General features: G+C 37.6%; 1 protein-coding gene across 6 annotated transcripts in view; it reads right to left on the bottom strand.

Annotated features, from left to right (window-relative positions):
- LOC141429636 (uncharacterized) overlaps nt 1-13,495 on the bottom strand; it is a 45,931-nt gene extending 32,436 nt beyond the window's left edge. For 3 of the 6 annotated variants that reach the window (XR_012451560.1, XR_012451561.1, XR_012451559.1), the window contains exons 1-8: nt 13,080-13,495; nt 9,544-11,695; nt 6,165-7,079; nt 5,934-6,082; nt 5,536-5,724; nt 5,240-5,464; nt 4,658-4,712; nt 4,320-4,429 (exon numbers count right to left, since the gene is read on the bottom strand). Coding sequence is in view for 3 of the 6 variants with exons in the window: in XM_074090052.1 (XP_073946153.1) it covers nt 3,862-4,020; nt 4,320-4,429; nt 4,658-4,712; nt 5,240-5,464; nt 5,536-5,724; nt 5,934-6,082; nt 6,165-7,079; nt 9,544-11,695; nt 13,080-13,253 (4,128 nt within the window). In the remaining 3 variants the exon portion in view is untranslated. Of the gene's footprint in view, nt 1-101; nt 4,021-4,319; nt 4,430-4,657; nt 4,713-5,239; nt 5,465-5,535; nt 5,725-5,933; nt 6,083-6,164; nt 7,080-9,543; nt 11,696-13,079 lie in introns of those variants that run through there. The other 3 variants (XM_074090052.1, XM_074090053.1, XM_074090054.1) reach the window with 3 other exon arrangements.
- Between the last annotated feature and the right edge of the window lie 2,586 nt (nt 13,496-16,081).

The raw sequence follows: 16,081 nt of genomic DNA, 5'->3' as shown, positions 1-16,081 counted from the left end.
GGTTTCGACAATTTATTAGTGCTCAAAACGATTATTTATAAATATTAAATGTAATTTAAGTATTAATTTGTTATTATTAGACAAAAGAAATAAAAGAACTGTTTCATTCACATGGACTTTATTTTATTACTTTTTAAAAATGTACACCTTATTAACCTTAGTTCTATGCCAGTTATTTTAAGGACCTACCTAAAGTAAAGGTAGGTACCTACCTAACAATACAATACACAAAGACAAGCACATTATGAAATGCTTCATATTTATGGCGCAGCTAGAAAGGGTAGCGATGTAGTCTCTTGTTTCTCAGTAATATCTAATAATATGAGGTAATAAAAACTGAAATTATGTCAACTTATTCAAGAGAAAAAAGAAATATTTGATAAAGAAGTCAGCTACGAAAAAATATTATTTCTAACAGATTACCGGTTATCAATTTTGGATATTTACGAGAAGCAAGAGGACGGAGCATGGGCACCAATAGCTTTTTACCCGACTGCCCGAAGGAGGGTTATTTGTAGAGTGAGTGGGATGACCCAAACCAGCTACACCACTAATCAGCAGACAAACCAAAATATTTACATTTGCAAGCTAATTGCATAACCAAATTCTGGAAAAAATCGGACTAATTAAATAGTATTATTACTATCCGACTTCCAAAAAGGAGAAGGTTATCGATTCGGTTTTTATATATTCAGTATAATTAATGGAGTGGTGAAGACAAATAAATAAAAGAGGAAACAGCACAGCCAATTTGGAAAAAATTGAATCTGTGATATGATATAGTAAGTATTTTAAAGCTATCGCAAAACAAGATTTCTCTTAGCAACTTTGAATCGATGAGGAATTTAGCAAATACGATAATAAATAATAATAACCGATAAGAATTTTATTACCTAGTGGAAGAAAAAATGCGTCAACTGAAAATCTTATTTAATTATTGGCTTAAGGCGACTTTACCCACACCATCTTCTTGTCCTCATTGCCACATGGTCCACTAATTCCACTATTCTGATTTGTCTACACTCCTATATCGTCCACTGTCTTAACTTGGACAATTTAAGAACAAAAGCTTTTATTTATTCCTGATTCCGAATTCGTGATTATACCTAACAATATTTAGAAAATTTGCTCGGGTTTCGGCGCTATAAAATTAAACACAGTGAGAGATGTGGATGAGTTAAGGCTCCGGATCACCACATAGCACTTTGGTTGATATAGGAACGTGGACGAGTTAGAAAGATGACAATTTAAGAATTGCACGCTGACGACATGGTATTGTAGAAAAGTTAAGAAGACGACGAAATGGACAACGTGAACAAAGCCGCTCTGCGCCGAATTATTTTATTTCAAATCAAGGACAAGAATAAGCACTTACTAATCAAAATATTAAGCCGTCCTGGATTGTGAAAAAAACCGCTCTGAGCCGAATAATTTTATTTCAGATCAAAGACAAAAATAAGCATATAGTAACGGCGCCAGAGCTCCTTTAAAAAGAGTGTTATCTTTTGGTTGGATCCAATCATTAGTCAAATTAAATTGAGGGACTCGATTTAGGTACGATGAATTTCTAAATAATAATCTTATTTAATAGGTACTTATCACTAAGCTTCTATTTAAAAAAACGATTTTGGCCATGTCGTGTGCAAGGCTGTAGGGTGCGTTGAGAACACCAAATTTGTCAACATTCAAAATAAAAATATACTTAATCTAAAGCTTAGCCCGTGAACAAATTTTGGATTTAAGAACATTGTGTGTACATGTACACAGCTTATCACACAAAAGGACGAGAAGATGATGGTTTCCAACCCCCTAAACGTAAACCGATTGTGACCAATTTTTGATAAGTTGCCATTGCAATACGGTATTTGACAACTCCTGATTTTGCCATATCTTAATATTATTATGAAAATATAGATATACAGATAGTGTTTAGCGAAGAGAAAATTTAAATCGGTTGAAAATTGGATTTATAGTGATTCTTTGAAAAATCTATATACCTGTCTCTTTCTCAAACGCTTTTCTCTATGCAGCAAGTATGGCGGTACTGGCGTGTGACGTCACATGCCAGTATGTCTTTCTCTGTCTAATCTTGAATTTCAAACCTTTATAACTTTGTTATTTGTAAAGGTAGCTTAAAAAATGTTTTTCTTTTCGATAACAGGTATTGTGTAGTTTTCATTTATAAAACATATACAAAATAGTCAACCTACCGTATTGTTAAACTCGAACCCGTTTGAAAATTCGTATAAGCATTAAAAACTATTTTGATACTTAATTTGCTTATTAATTTATTTACTTAATCCATTTATAGTATCAGTAACTTGCTTATTTAATCTTGTACCGTCAAACAAAATTATGAAAAAGTATGATGTCAACATTAATTAAATATTGGTTGACACCTACGAATAAATAATAAGTCAGGAATTGTAACTGCGTCATAAAAATGGAAACTGTGTCCTAACTGTATCCTTGCTAAAGTACGCATGCGCGTCATTTAATTTTGGCTGACATTTATTTTGCAAGTTTAGTGAGCTCACGTCAAGTTTTCGCATTTTTGATTGTGAACAGCTCTAAATTATCATGCCAACGTGTGTTATAAAGTGGTGCAGGAACAATGCAAAATTAAAATGTCCAGGGATCACTTTCCACTAGTTAGTAGTCGTAAAATTAGATTTATATTCAAAAATGTTCAAATACATTATCAGTTGGAGATGGTCAGTATTATGCAAAATCAAGTCTGTGGTCTATGGCTCACATAATTTAAATGATAGTTTCCTTACCCCTCTTCATACTTTCTTCTTTCCTGTATCGCTTAAACAATAGGTACAAACAGTCTTTATATTTTACACGATTTTTAATGTGAATAATATAAGATACAATAGTTTAATGTCAACTGCTCATCACCTTTTACGAAGGATTGCCTTTTCCGATGCAGAGACGTTCATTATTCAAGAGTCCTGGTGCTTCACCACCCGTTCCATTTCACCATATGCATTACGAGGAGCATAAATTGCTTAACAACTGTGTTAAAATAATTGAAATTAAACCCGTGAAATGCTTGTTATTGAATAGTACCTAACTCCGGAGGTCAACTGTGGTCTTCACTTGTCTTTATCATTAGTTCCACTTCATCAAATGATGATTTTCAAGAGCAAATGCACGAGCTACTACTAAATATATCCAAATTACCGTGTCCCTACAATATTTGAAGGGTTCCCTCGATTTCCTTAGGATCCAATCATCAGATCCTGATTTTGTGCCTATGGGACTTAATTAGAAGTATTCATAGACAAACGATTTTTTTTTTTCAATTCGGTTCATAAATGACGGAGTTCTGAGGTAACAGCCAAAAAAATACAACTGAATTGATAACCTCATCCTTTTCCTTTAAGTCGTTAAAAAAACAGGCTGTCATTATCAATATAATGACACGTCATTGAAACGTTAGATGTAAGAATTGATCCGTCTGAACGCCATTGCATCACGCGAGCCAACCAATCCCTACTTTGTTTCTGAATTTTAACTAATCAACAAGCACGTCTATTTGCAACCTTGAAATAGATTCAGATTTGAATCATAAGTCGTTTATTTAGGTATGGCCACTTTTTGTGTGGAATTTGTTCTGAGTTACGCTTCCCGACTTATTATTTGTTCGTAGGTTGACACACTTCAAAAAAGATCATAATTTTGATAAACTTTGACATTGTTAGGGCACTAAGTACTTAAATTATTAGAACAACACAACTACCACGAAAGACAGCTATTATGTCGCTCTGCATCAGTTTGTAAATAACACAATTGGCGTGAGATGAGAAGAGAGAAAATGACAAGTGTTAGCTGTCCTGCAGACTTAACGAATACCTAATTTCTTTTCACTCTTTCAATGTACTTAGTTTGCGTGAGCGCACTAGACCCCATAGTTGGATCCGTCATACGGTTCCAGTCAGTTTGACCTACAACAAATCCGATGGCACGCATCTTCTCTTGCTGTCTGCTTTCTTCAATATCCGCCCAGCGTACCTGTTTTAATTACAATATGATGAAAATTCACGACGATTTGCAGAATAAAAGAAAAAAAAACTCACCTTCGTTTTCTTTACTATTTTTTTTCGGTAGATCGTCAAATTATAAAGATATAAACCAAAAAAGCTACACGTTACGGACTGTTGTCCAATTGGTATAAAAACCGATAGTTGGAAAAAACACGATTGATATTTTTAGGTCATACAAACGTCATAATTTATGCACGATTGCAACCCGACATTTGAAAAAAAATCATTAACTTAGTCTAGAAAGTGATAAGCGGTAGGTTTACTCACCGATTTCTTTCCCGGCTTAGCTGTGGTTGGCTTCCAGTCGTCTAACTGGAGGTAGTCCGCCATTGAGAGCTGCGAGGGCCGAAGCGGTTTGCTGGTCCCGTCGAGTCGAGCTGCAACAACGTACCAAGACATTTAGAAAGGTAACATTTTGCATCGTATGTTCAGAAACTTAAGTTTCAACACATCGGTAAACACAATCCCTTGATCCCTTCCATTTAACATGTAAAGACCTGTTTTCATTTAGCCATATTGTGACATATGAGTTTTCTTTTTTCAAAGATTGCGGATAAATCTAAAAATAATGTTAAAATTAATAAAATGCGTAACTCATAACCTACCTAGTTGAGCGGCGTCATCCAATTTCTCCCACTTCGAAGTAAATGAGCTTTCAACCTGTGACGGAGCAGTACCTTTACACGACTCTTAATAAAAGCTGGAATAAAACTTATTAGCCCTAAGTCTCGCCACACTATAGACATATTACGAAACAGCTAAGAACATTACAATGATGATATTAAGCTGACACTGCTATATCCTGGTGATGCTCAAAGTATAACACATTTTACGACAGAATCCCTGTGACCTATGAACCGAATCACTGAATTGAAAAAAAAAAAAGTTTGAAACTAGTTAATTTCCTGATCCTGAGTCCGATCGATTTATGCTGAGTCAATCATTCCGAACACCAAATGTTATTTTTTTATTTCCAATCGTTAATTTTACGGTGTCTTGCTCCTAAACCTTACTTTTAAAGGAATAACTGCATTCGGTACGCAGGAGAAGTGGGATGTTAGAAGAAAACTGTGGACTTGTAAGTTGTGTTACAAACTTTTCCCTATAAAAAGCTGTACAGCGTAAAATGAGTGTTTATCATCAGCAGAGGCTGTGAATACCGCCGGAGCTCAAGATTGAGCCCTCACCTCAGTTTCTTGTGCGTCCTCCATAATAACTTCATCGTCGATGTCTTCCATTTGCACGTCGGTAATAGCTGCGTTTTGCAACAGCGTCGTGGCATCCAACTGAATGTGGTGGTCCGGTGTTTGGAAGAATCTGGTGCATACCACTTGCACATCACCTAAAGTCCGACCGTGGATATTCCTCTTGAAACATGTTTGTGCATCCAGCTCCATTGTACAAATGTACACCTGTAATTAACATAACCAGTTATTTGCGGGTTTCCGTAGAGAGCACTGGTAATAACAATTATAATAAATACCTGGAAGCCATTTTGTCTAGCAAAATTCCAAATATCTGCGTAGCTTCTTAGAGTATCATTTACAGCGTCAAATATTAAAAAGTTGAAGTATCCGTCTGTGAGTGATCTCTTGAATGCTCTTTTTAACGAATTCAAGTAGGTTTCCTCTGAGCTTGCATCATATTCATATTTTAAAGACGGCTTCTTCACCTAAATAAATAAAATAATATAAACTAGCAGTAAGCAGTAACAAATCCAAAGGAGAAAAATACCGTGATAAGTAATAGTAAGTTTTAGATTTCATAAATAAGTAACCATCAAAGTATGATGAAAAAATTATAACTTCGGAGTTGTTGCGAGTGAAAAAATTATGTATTCTCTGACTTGTACTACGACCATAATCAAACAATTCAACTAACAACTTTGCCAGTTACAGGATCTTTCTCCTCTATTTCGCCTTCCTGCATGAAATAATCGTCAATAGACATTATTCTGGCTGTACCGCCGTATTCTGCTTCCCGATCCCGTATTAATTTAGCTAAGTAAGATTTTCCACTTCCAGGAGGTCCTGAAAACACAAAATGTTTTCGATTAATAATTAATCATAAATTCTTCCTTATGTTCAAAGTATACAGCAAATTAAATAGTACCTCGTAGTATAATAACAATTTTCTCTGGTCGTATCTCACGACCTGGTGGCTCTAATAAATCATCAATCATAACAATATGTTTTGGCGATTCTTTTTTCTGCTCAGGTTCCTTTGCTTTCTTAGATGTACTGGAACTCTCACTTATCATGCTCTCCTTACTTCGGCCTCTTTTACGAGAGTCTTTCTCACGACTTTGACTACGATTCCTGAGATCGTCTTTCCTGAAATCCCTTTGTCTATCTCGGGATCCCAATTCTTCACGGTCACGCGCTCTATCTCTACCGAATTCATCACGCCTGCTGAAATCATCACGTCTGCTGAAGTCATCACGTCTACTGAAGTCATCACGTCTACTGAAGTCATCACGTCTACTGAAGTCATCGCGTCTACTGAAGTCATCACGTCTACTGAAGTCATCGCGTCTACTGAAGTCATCTCGTCTGCTAATGTCATCGCGTCTACTGAAGTCATCTCGTCTACTGTGTCTATCGCGATCGTCATATCTCCTTTCATCAAATCTTTCATCAGGTCTTCGCTTATCATTATATTCATCCCTTGGAGGCCCTCTTTGATCAGGTCGCCGTCTTTCATCATACTCTTCCCGTGGGAGCCTCCTTTCATCAAATCTTCGTCTATCATCATAGTCGTCTCTCGGGAGGGATCTTATATCTCTTGGACTATCTCTGAACTCTTCCTTAGGATAACGACGATCAAAATCTCTTGGTATATATTCTCTAGACATATTTTCCATTTCAAAATGTCTATCTCTAAATGAGTCTTCTGCTTCAAATCTAGATTTTCTTAAAAATAATTCATCAGCTTCCCGTTCAAAATCTCTTTTCTTGATATTATTATCACCATCTTTGGAGATATGATTGTAATCAAATGTGTGAACAGGTTCAATAAATTCCCGTGCTGAAACAGAAAAATAAAAATAAGGAAATTATATCAGTAGTTAGTTAGCATTTCCACAGCAGGCTGAGACAATTATACTTCGCTGATCAGACAAAAACATGGAAGAAAATTGCTTAGAACATTCCAGGACTCGTCAATGGTAGGTACTTTGTTGTGTTCTGTCAGACTTTTTCAATGACTGAAACTAATAATATATAATAAGTGTAGGTAGGCTAATAAAGGTATGTCGACGGGCAATTTAATGCAGTAATGTTAATAATGTTCACAAAACTGATCGTGACACAATCACAGAACTGCGGGCATTCTAAAACATGTACCTATTGATGTAGGTGTGATGACCGGCAGGATAAAGTTAAATTTGACTCGAGATTAGTGTCGTAGTATCCAGAAAGGGCAGGGGGCAGGGTAGCCGTAGTGGCCGAGTGGTTTGACCTATGGCCTCTCAAGCAGAGGATCGTGGGTTCAAACCCGGCTCGCACCTCTTGAGTTTTTCGGAAGCTTTACGGTGAAGGAAAACATCGTGAGGAAACCTGCACAAACCTGCGAAGCAATTCAATGGTGTGTGTGAAGTTCCCAATCCGCACTGGGCCCGCGTGAGAACTACGGCCCAAGCCCTCTCATTCTGAGAGGAGGCCTGTGCCCAGCAATGGGACGTATAGGTATAAGCTGGGACGATGATCCAGAAAGGGCAAAAATTTCTATCTAATGGTTTCCAAAAGACGATCATCGTAGGCAGAAGCGAGACGGCTTGAACTCATTTCGTTTGTCTGACATGGCGAGATTGTGTAAAAGGAGACTTTTCAGCAGTTCTAATACTTTTCATCACACTTGCTCGTAAACAGTGTCGTAACATGCAGGCTACCTTAGTTGCAACCCCCCAAATAAAACCCTCGACCTTAATGTGCTTGTCATGAAACCCGTGGTCGGTAAATGAGTCATTGCGCGGAAAATTTTTCTTGCCATGAAGCCCAAGGTCGGTAAATGAGTCAGTGCCCGTACTGATGGTGCTGCGCGTGCTCCTGCTGCAGGACTACATGGACCACCACATGCACACGCACGTTGCGGCGCATGCCGAGGGAGTTTGAGGGCGACGTTGCCAAGAGCACAGCCTAAGGTATCGCCAATATTTGGAAGAATTATATTTTTTCTTTTACAAACATAAAATTTTACTTGCAAATGTGATGAAAAACATTGTATGTCGCACGGGCGCTACTAGAATTACGAACATCGACTCATTAAAGCCCTCAGTCTTCGACTTCGGGCTTCTAATAGACTCTCGTTCGTAATTCCTTATTTACCGCCCTTAAGACACAATGTACTATTTCATTGTCGGCTAGTAAAACATATTTCAGCGTTTTTGCAGCGTTTTTTTTGTCATTAGTGTCTTCGCAGTTGTTCTTAAAAGAGGTAATACCCAGGGTTGTTTATTTATGAAAATTTAAGACAATACCGATTCTGAATTAGCGTGATTAAAATTCTTGTGACTTGTCTTTCCGTTGTGCTATAAAAAATGTCAAAACGCTCGAATATTCGCCCTTTAGCGTATCATTACAGTAATTCCAGTTCTGTAGAACAAATTCAGTGTGAGCAGCTTCCCCGAAGCACACAAGTTACATATAAGAATGTATGATTCCAAAATCGACCCAGAAGGTGCCAGAAGCGGTATTTAGAAGTGATAAACAATGACAGCATTTAAGAAAATTTCCATGTTTGTTCTGAATAATTTTCGTAATTTAGAGTGATTGTGATATCTATTTTAAGATGTTTTATTACCTACTGATAGGTTCTTTCTAATGCGTAACGAAGGTATTGCATTAGCCAGGATTTGGTACTTGTATATTTAGAAACGTGACCATGAAATAAGCAGTATAAACTACATCCATGGCGCTACATCTTTAACATTGGACTATTTGGAGATACCTATTATGTAATATTATTTCTGTGTGTTTGGTCTTATTTGCGGCTATCAAAATACGTCATTTAACTTTCCTCCAACCCAAATTGACACAGAATAAATTATTATGATTATGATTGTTTCAGAGAAAATAAGAAAATTGTTTTACAGCAAACTTGAAAAACGGTTTTAAAAAAAATCCGGAACAACCTGTATTCGGGTTTACGATACCCAAACACCATTGTAACTTTTATTGTATTAGGTATGAGAATTTCGACTATAAATTAATTTCTTAATACTATTCCGCTCGTTTTGTCGTGATGTGCGTTTACACTAATACTTACATTAAGGTGCAAGACCGTAATACGCTTAGCTGTCTTCAATTTTGTTACCTATCTTGAAATAGATTGATGCATAAAACACTGCTTTAGTCAGCAACATCTTAAAATATCCATAGCAACAGCAATAACTTCTTTCGCATTTATGTTTCTTAAATATATATAAAATGTACTGTCATTTTTATCTCTAAAAAATATAATCTGTAACAAATAATTGTAACTATTGAATTACCTTTTAATCTTAGAGGTTTGTGCTCGTATTCGACAATAATAGATGGAGTAAATAATGGCTCTTCAACCCATTTTGGTCTTGCTGGTTGAGGAGGTGGCAGGGGTTGTTTATTGATTCCCTGATTCATCCCCATATTAATTCCTTGATTCCCCTGGTTCATCCCTTGATTTATTCCTTGATTCACCCCTTGGTTCATCCCTTGATTCATTCCTTGGTTCATCCCCTGATTTATCCCCTGATTCATTCCCTGACTCACCCCCTGATTTATCCCCTGACTCACCCCCTGATTTATCCCCTGATTCACCCCCTGATTTATCCCCTGATTCACCCCCTGATTCATCCCTCGATTTCCCTGATTCATCACTGGATTAATTCCCTGATTAATACCTGGATTTCTCTCCTGATTATTCATCATATTATTGTTCATGGGCCTGTTGTCGTGAACACCTCTAGCATAATTATTACTGTCATTGTCGTGACCAGGCATACTCTGCATGAGTGGCCTAGGTGGTGGGATATTAGATCTCATAGGTCCTCTATTATCAGATGGTCCCCCTCTTTGAGGTGGGGGTGCCCTAGGAAATTCACTACTATCTGGGTATCTGTGAACATCCTCCATAAGTGGCCTAGGCGCAGGCATGTTTTGTTTCATAGGCCCTCTTGGATGCATATTTTGGCCTGGATATTGACTATTTCTGTCATAAAATGGTTCTTGTGGCATATTATTTTCGCTATCATTATTCATTCTTCTTGGGGGCGGATAATGCTGCTGCTGTAAGTTTGATTCACGGCTCTGATTGGGCGGATAACCAGGCGGCGGTTGATTGTAAGGTAGATTTGGTGGTGGATTCTCGTATTGTTGATTGGGTGGATTTTTATACTGTTGATTGGATGAATTCTGATTTCTATCCCATTGACTGTTTGGAGGTGCATTGTAGCTACTTGTATTGCTATTACTTGGTGGATTAGTTCCATATGAACCTTGGTCATTAGGGGTGGTGTTAGGAACACCTTGATCGCGAACCATTGAAAGAATATTCATTATTTTCTCATCTCCAAGTATATGATTAATTCCCTTCGAAATAGTAGTATAGTCAGGTGGTAGCTGCCCAGTTGTTGGTATATCATCTGTTATATCAATAACATCTTGTTGTGAGCCTGTTTTATCATCAGGAACCAAGTCTAAACCTGGAATGACTTTAGCTGATCTAGATCCAGGTAAGAAGTCAGAGTTACTCATATTAGTAGAAGAATAGTTTTCAATTTGAACATTTTGTTGTTGACCAAGTTGATGCTGTACATTTTGATGTTGAGTATTTTGATGATGATAAGACTCAAATCTATCATGTGGATCAATACTTTTGTTATTACTTCTGTTATAACCAGCTTGTGATGGCATATTATTATACTGCCCAAATTGTGAATTATCTTGGTAATTCTGGGAAGATTTGTTATTTAAGTTTTGGGGTAACTTTTGATTATATTCATAATTATTTTCTGAATTTTCCTGTGCAGGCTGGCTTGTTTGCCCAGGCGCACTGTTTTGGCTATGGGACTGCACATTAATGTTATGATTATTAATAGTGCCAAGTGGTGTAGGAGGTACAGCTGTTGATATATTACCTGTTGGAATTTTCCCTGTAGCAGGAGTCTGGCCCAGCAGTCGCGCCCTCTTTTGTTTCATCACCTGACGACGCTCTAACAACTGTGCCCTGCAAGTTTCAAACTTTTGCTCATACTCATTATAAGCCTGTCTGTCCGGATGGTTTACATTTTCACGCTTCCATTTCTGGATCTCTTCCTCCCATTTTTCAAACTGAATGTCGAAAAGTCTCTCTTCCTCTGCAAGTTTCTTCAAAGCTTCTGCGTTGACACCTTGTTGAAGTGGTTCCTTGGGTGCTTCTGTACCTTGCGACCAACTTTGATTTTTACCTGTAGGAATGCTAATATTATTAGAACTCCCTGAATGTGGTGTTTGCTGCGGTGCTGGTGGCTGAACCGGAGCAGGTTGTCCAAAAAGTGGCTGATTATTTTCATGTGGTGGAGGTGGAGGCTTTTCCGGTGGAGGAGGTGCTGGTGGTGGAGCAGCGTTAGTTACAGGCAAGGGAGGCATTACACCCATAGCTTGCATAGATTGCATCTGCTCTGCATACTGTAAAAAAAAAGCAAAAGACAGAGATTACCTATAAACCTCAACTAAACAGGTGCCAATATCCTATTATAATATTAATTTAATTTCACATTTACAGTTGGTGGTTATTAAGATGTAATTATATTTTTACTAATTTAAAATAATCTTGTATCTATGCCAAAATTGATAAGTTAAAGGAATTAAGCTCTTAATCCAAGGGTCGGCAACAGACAGACGGAGTAGCATAGTAGAAAAAAGCAACCTGAGATATGTGTGCATAGGAGAAATTTGTGCCTAGACTCCTGTCCAATGGTGGTGTAGGGAATAGCACGCAGCACAGAATGACCGTAAAAGAAACAAATTTGGAGTTGAAATAAAAAATACTCCAAATAAAACAATCATAATTTGATTGCTTAGTAGCGGCATCTCTTGTCTGGGTGAGCAGTTATTTCCAAAGAGTGTTGACGTCTCTTGATGAGAGCTAAACATAGATGTCGCTAGTGCTGCTGCTTAAGTAGCGTAGTAGAAAAAGCAACCTGAGATATGAAATATATATAATATGAGAAATTTGTTTCTAGACTCCTGTCCAGCAGTGGTGTAGGGGTTATAGCAGGGGCTATAGCATGCAGCATGGAAGGCTGAGGACCTGGATTTGATTCCCAGCGCTGGTCTCTTTTTCTGGTTTTTCTGTGCATCCATGTCTCAGTTTGTATTTTCGATACTTATTTGCATATAAATAAATAATACTTTATAACAAAAAAAAATCTGGACTACAATACATGGATACAATAATTAATGCGCAACTGAGTATTTTTGGTCCACAAGGTACACTAATGTACAGTCAGCAACAAACAGCCAAAGTACCAAAATATGTATACACAACCTTAATGTTCAGGCAATAGTCTTGTACATATTTTTGGCACTGGCTGTATTTAATCATATCTTTGTTCCTGACTGTACAACCTGATAATTGATGCCCTTATGTAATTTGACCAACAAAAGAGTACTAATTATCAGGTCATACATTATTGTTGTTCATTCTGGGAGAATCACAAACCCGCATTTCAACCAAAATTATGGACATGAATTTGTACAATAAAGAATGACAATATTATTTAACAGGTCCAGTGAGGTAAGACTTGGCTATAGTAATTATTCCAGGTACAAGGAGACTTTTTATTTTATTTTTTTAGGTACGCCTGTGATCATTGGGCACAGCATGAGTCAAATCATATTAAGTACTTAACTTACCTGATTTATTAAAAGGCTACCAGCAACAGCATTTCACCATTTTTTAATTAAAGAAAACTATTTCAACTTTCGTTATTTCTCAAAAGTTGGATACACACACAGTGAGACTAATTTATCAAACTCTTACACCAGTCAATAAGATCAACACTCATACCTTATCTCCATATTGGCTTTGCCACTGTGAATACTGTTGCTGCCATTGAGTCCATTGCTGCCAATTTTGCTGCTGCAGAATAGCCCATTGTTCAGCTGTATATGAACCCATGTTCAATTCAGGCGTCATTGGAGCAACGCCTGGATTCCATTGACCCGGCATTTGCCAAGCCATGTTGGATAAAATCCTTTCCTTCGCTTTATAGAATTAAAATATTTTTCTTCCGCTGACTAAAACTAGCCCTCAGCATTCATAATCATATGAAGATTACTGTTTTTCACAAGTTTTATTATAGAGGAATGACAGGACAGTCAAACGTCAAATTCAGAATAAGTGCTGGCTGGCTGGCGGCCATTTTGTTTGATTGCAATGCCAAGCTAATGGCGATGGCGAACGGAGAACGGAGACGCAGCACGGACTCGCTCTGTAGTCTATCGGCATTACATCAGATTGCAAATAGTGATGTCTCTCCTAGCGTGGCATAATATCGATAAACAAAATATCCCGAAAAACCCCACTGGTTGTTCAACGTACATAGAAATTTTAAGTGGCAATTTTAATAAATAAAAATATTTATATCATAACGATGTTAAAATATTTCAAAATAAATATTATTCTTTGTCATTTAGCCTCTAAAATTGCAACGCTAAATCACAAGTGTGCTAGTTTTAGACGGAGTTCCTTTATTCAGTAAGATGGTCATTTCACTTGCCTTCGGCCGAAATACTGATTATTTTCTCTATTTGGGTGCTTCACTGAATATTTTTTTAGGGGTGCAATAACAGAATAACAATTTTAATAAAGCTTAATATTCAAAGTCATAAAGATTTTGTATGTCAGACCTGATGTGGTTTATTTAATTTAACAAAGCTAGCCAGATAATGAATATTTTAAACCTTTTAAGGATGTGTGATGTGATGGGTGTGATTTTGTTGCGTTTGGCAACATTATAAAATTAGTTGTTTATGGTCTAGATTTACTAGGATTTACTTCGCCTCCACCTGAACTGCGGAGCTTCCGCAAGAAATCGTACCTCTGCGGGGCTATTCTGAAATTCGAAAATCGAAGTTCGTGTCGTTCCATCCCTCTGCCACTTATACTATTTAGTACGAGAGTGATAAGGACGGTACGATACGAACTTTGATTTTCGACTTTCGGAGTAGGCATTCTGTCTCTGCATCCGCCGCTGTAAAATTTATAAAGTTGCAACAAAGGTTTATTTATAATGACGAACAACGCGTGAGGATCGACGTTTTTCCTTTAAGTTCTAGTAAAAAAAATCGTGTTTTATATACATGCCTGCTTTTTAAAATAAACACTTGAATCTCTGTTACTTTTTCTCTTGACTCGTGTCTCTGTTACTGTCTATCAACTTTATTACCCATAACCGCAATAAAGACATTTTTATTTTTATTCCATCACGAATTGATATTTTTCCAATTCCATCTCCGCTAAAAAGATCTCCGTTACAACTCTGTTTTTATCGGGAGCACCAAACTTCGCATATTTTTTCCTAATCATACTGTAATATAATGTCTGTCCGAATAATCGTTTGTCATATTTTTTTCCCCACTGAAACCTTCAAAAATTCGAAAATTTTTAAATGGTCATCTTGTAGAAAACTATAGGTTTAGTTGGGTTTGTTTTCCCATCGGGAGGCGGCCTATCTCGCCGCGGCTGGTGTGGCACACGTGGTCCACTGCATCCGCGCTTTGGGCCTGGAGGTGGCCCTACACAAATCTGAGGCCCTTGTTTATCATTCGCCACCGGGGGCGAACATTGCAGTCGGTGGAACTCCCATCGCCATCGGGTCGACGACGTCCTCGACGAAAGGTGGAAATTCAAAGAGCACTTCCGGCGCTTGGCTCCCAAAGTGGTGGCTGCAGCCGAAGCGCTGGGGTGAATCCTGTCAAACGTTGGAGGGCCAGGACAAAAGGCTCCTGCAGGCGCTTGTACACCAGTATGGTGCGCTCAATGGCACTCTACGGGGCGCCAATATGGGCGGAGAATCTGAGTGCCCGTAACGTCACCTTGCTGCGATGCCCGCAGCGGGCAATGGCGCTGGGAGCGGCTCGAGCGTATCGCATGGTGTCATATACCGCACGGTTGTAGGAGGAGAACTGTCGCTTCCGGTGCTTATTCAAAAACCGGCCAATAGCGTGTCTGACACGCCCGATATAGGGTTCCGTTTTCTAATAGACTCTCGTTCGTAATTGCGTATTTACCGCCCTTAAGATACAATGTACTATAATTTCATTATATTTGTCATTTTACAGTAAGTTACTGTACTGTACATTTTACAGTTTATTTTATTATTAATATGACTACAAAAGATGGTGTTATAATGAATGAGTCACACACAGTCACACACAAGCATAAGTAAGTATATTTTATTTTTCTCATATACGTGAGAATTCATAAAATAGTTCTCGTTTAGAAAAAAAGAGTACCCACAGCAGTATCGTTACCGTGGAACAGATGATTTAATTAATGTCCGTCCGTCTCTATCTAACGAGGATCCTCAATGTTGCTAACTACAAATGTCACCGTGAACATGTACGCGTACGTAGAGTCCAGCACGCACGATATCTAAAAGTATTCTTCAAGGTATACCCAGGGTGATGTAAGTACGCCGCATAATTGAAGGACATCTGCGTCTCGGTCACCAATCGACGCTACACCGCATTTTCCCAGATTGGGCCTCCTACTCAGTGCGAAATGAAATGAAATAAAATTTATTTGCGGTAAATGTAGTACATTATAGTTAAGTATAATGTTATAGGTTTTTTGTTTCATGCATTTAGACTGTAGGTCATGCAAATAATATATTATTTTTTTGATACATGCATCACATGCTAACAATAAGGACTCCCTAGTTTGTATCAAAAGATTCTAAGTAGTTGACATCATTCATATATTTAGACCTATATAATCAAGAATATAATATTAAGAATTAATTTCATAATAATGATAATAATTAAAAATGTATACATGTCATTTAT

Source organism: Choristoneura fumiferana, chromosome 7 (genome assembly GCF_025370935.1).
Source record: "Choristoneura fumiferana chromosome 7, NRCan_CFum_1, whole genome shotgun sequence".
Lineage (NCBI taxonomy): Eukaryota > Metazoa > Arthropoda > Insecta > Lepidoptera > Tortricidae > Choristoneura > Choristoneura fumiferana.
This window is presented reverse-complemented; position numbering and strand designations above follow the sequence as displayed.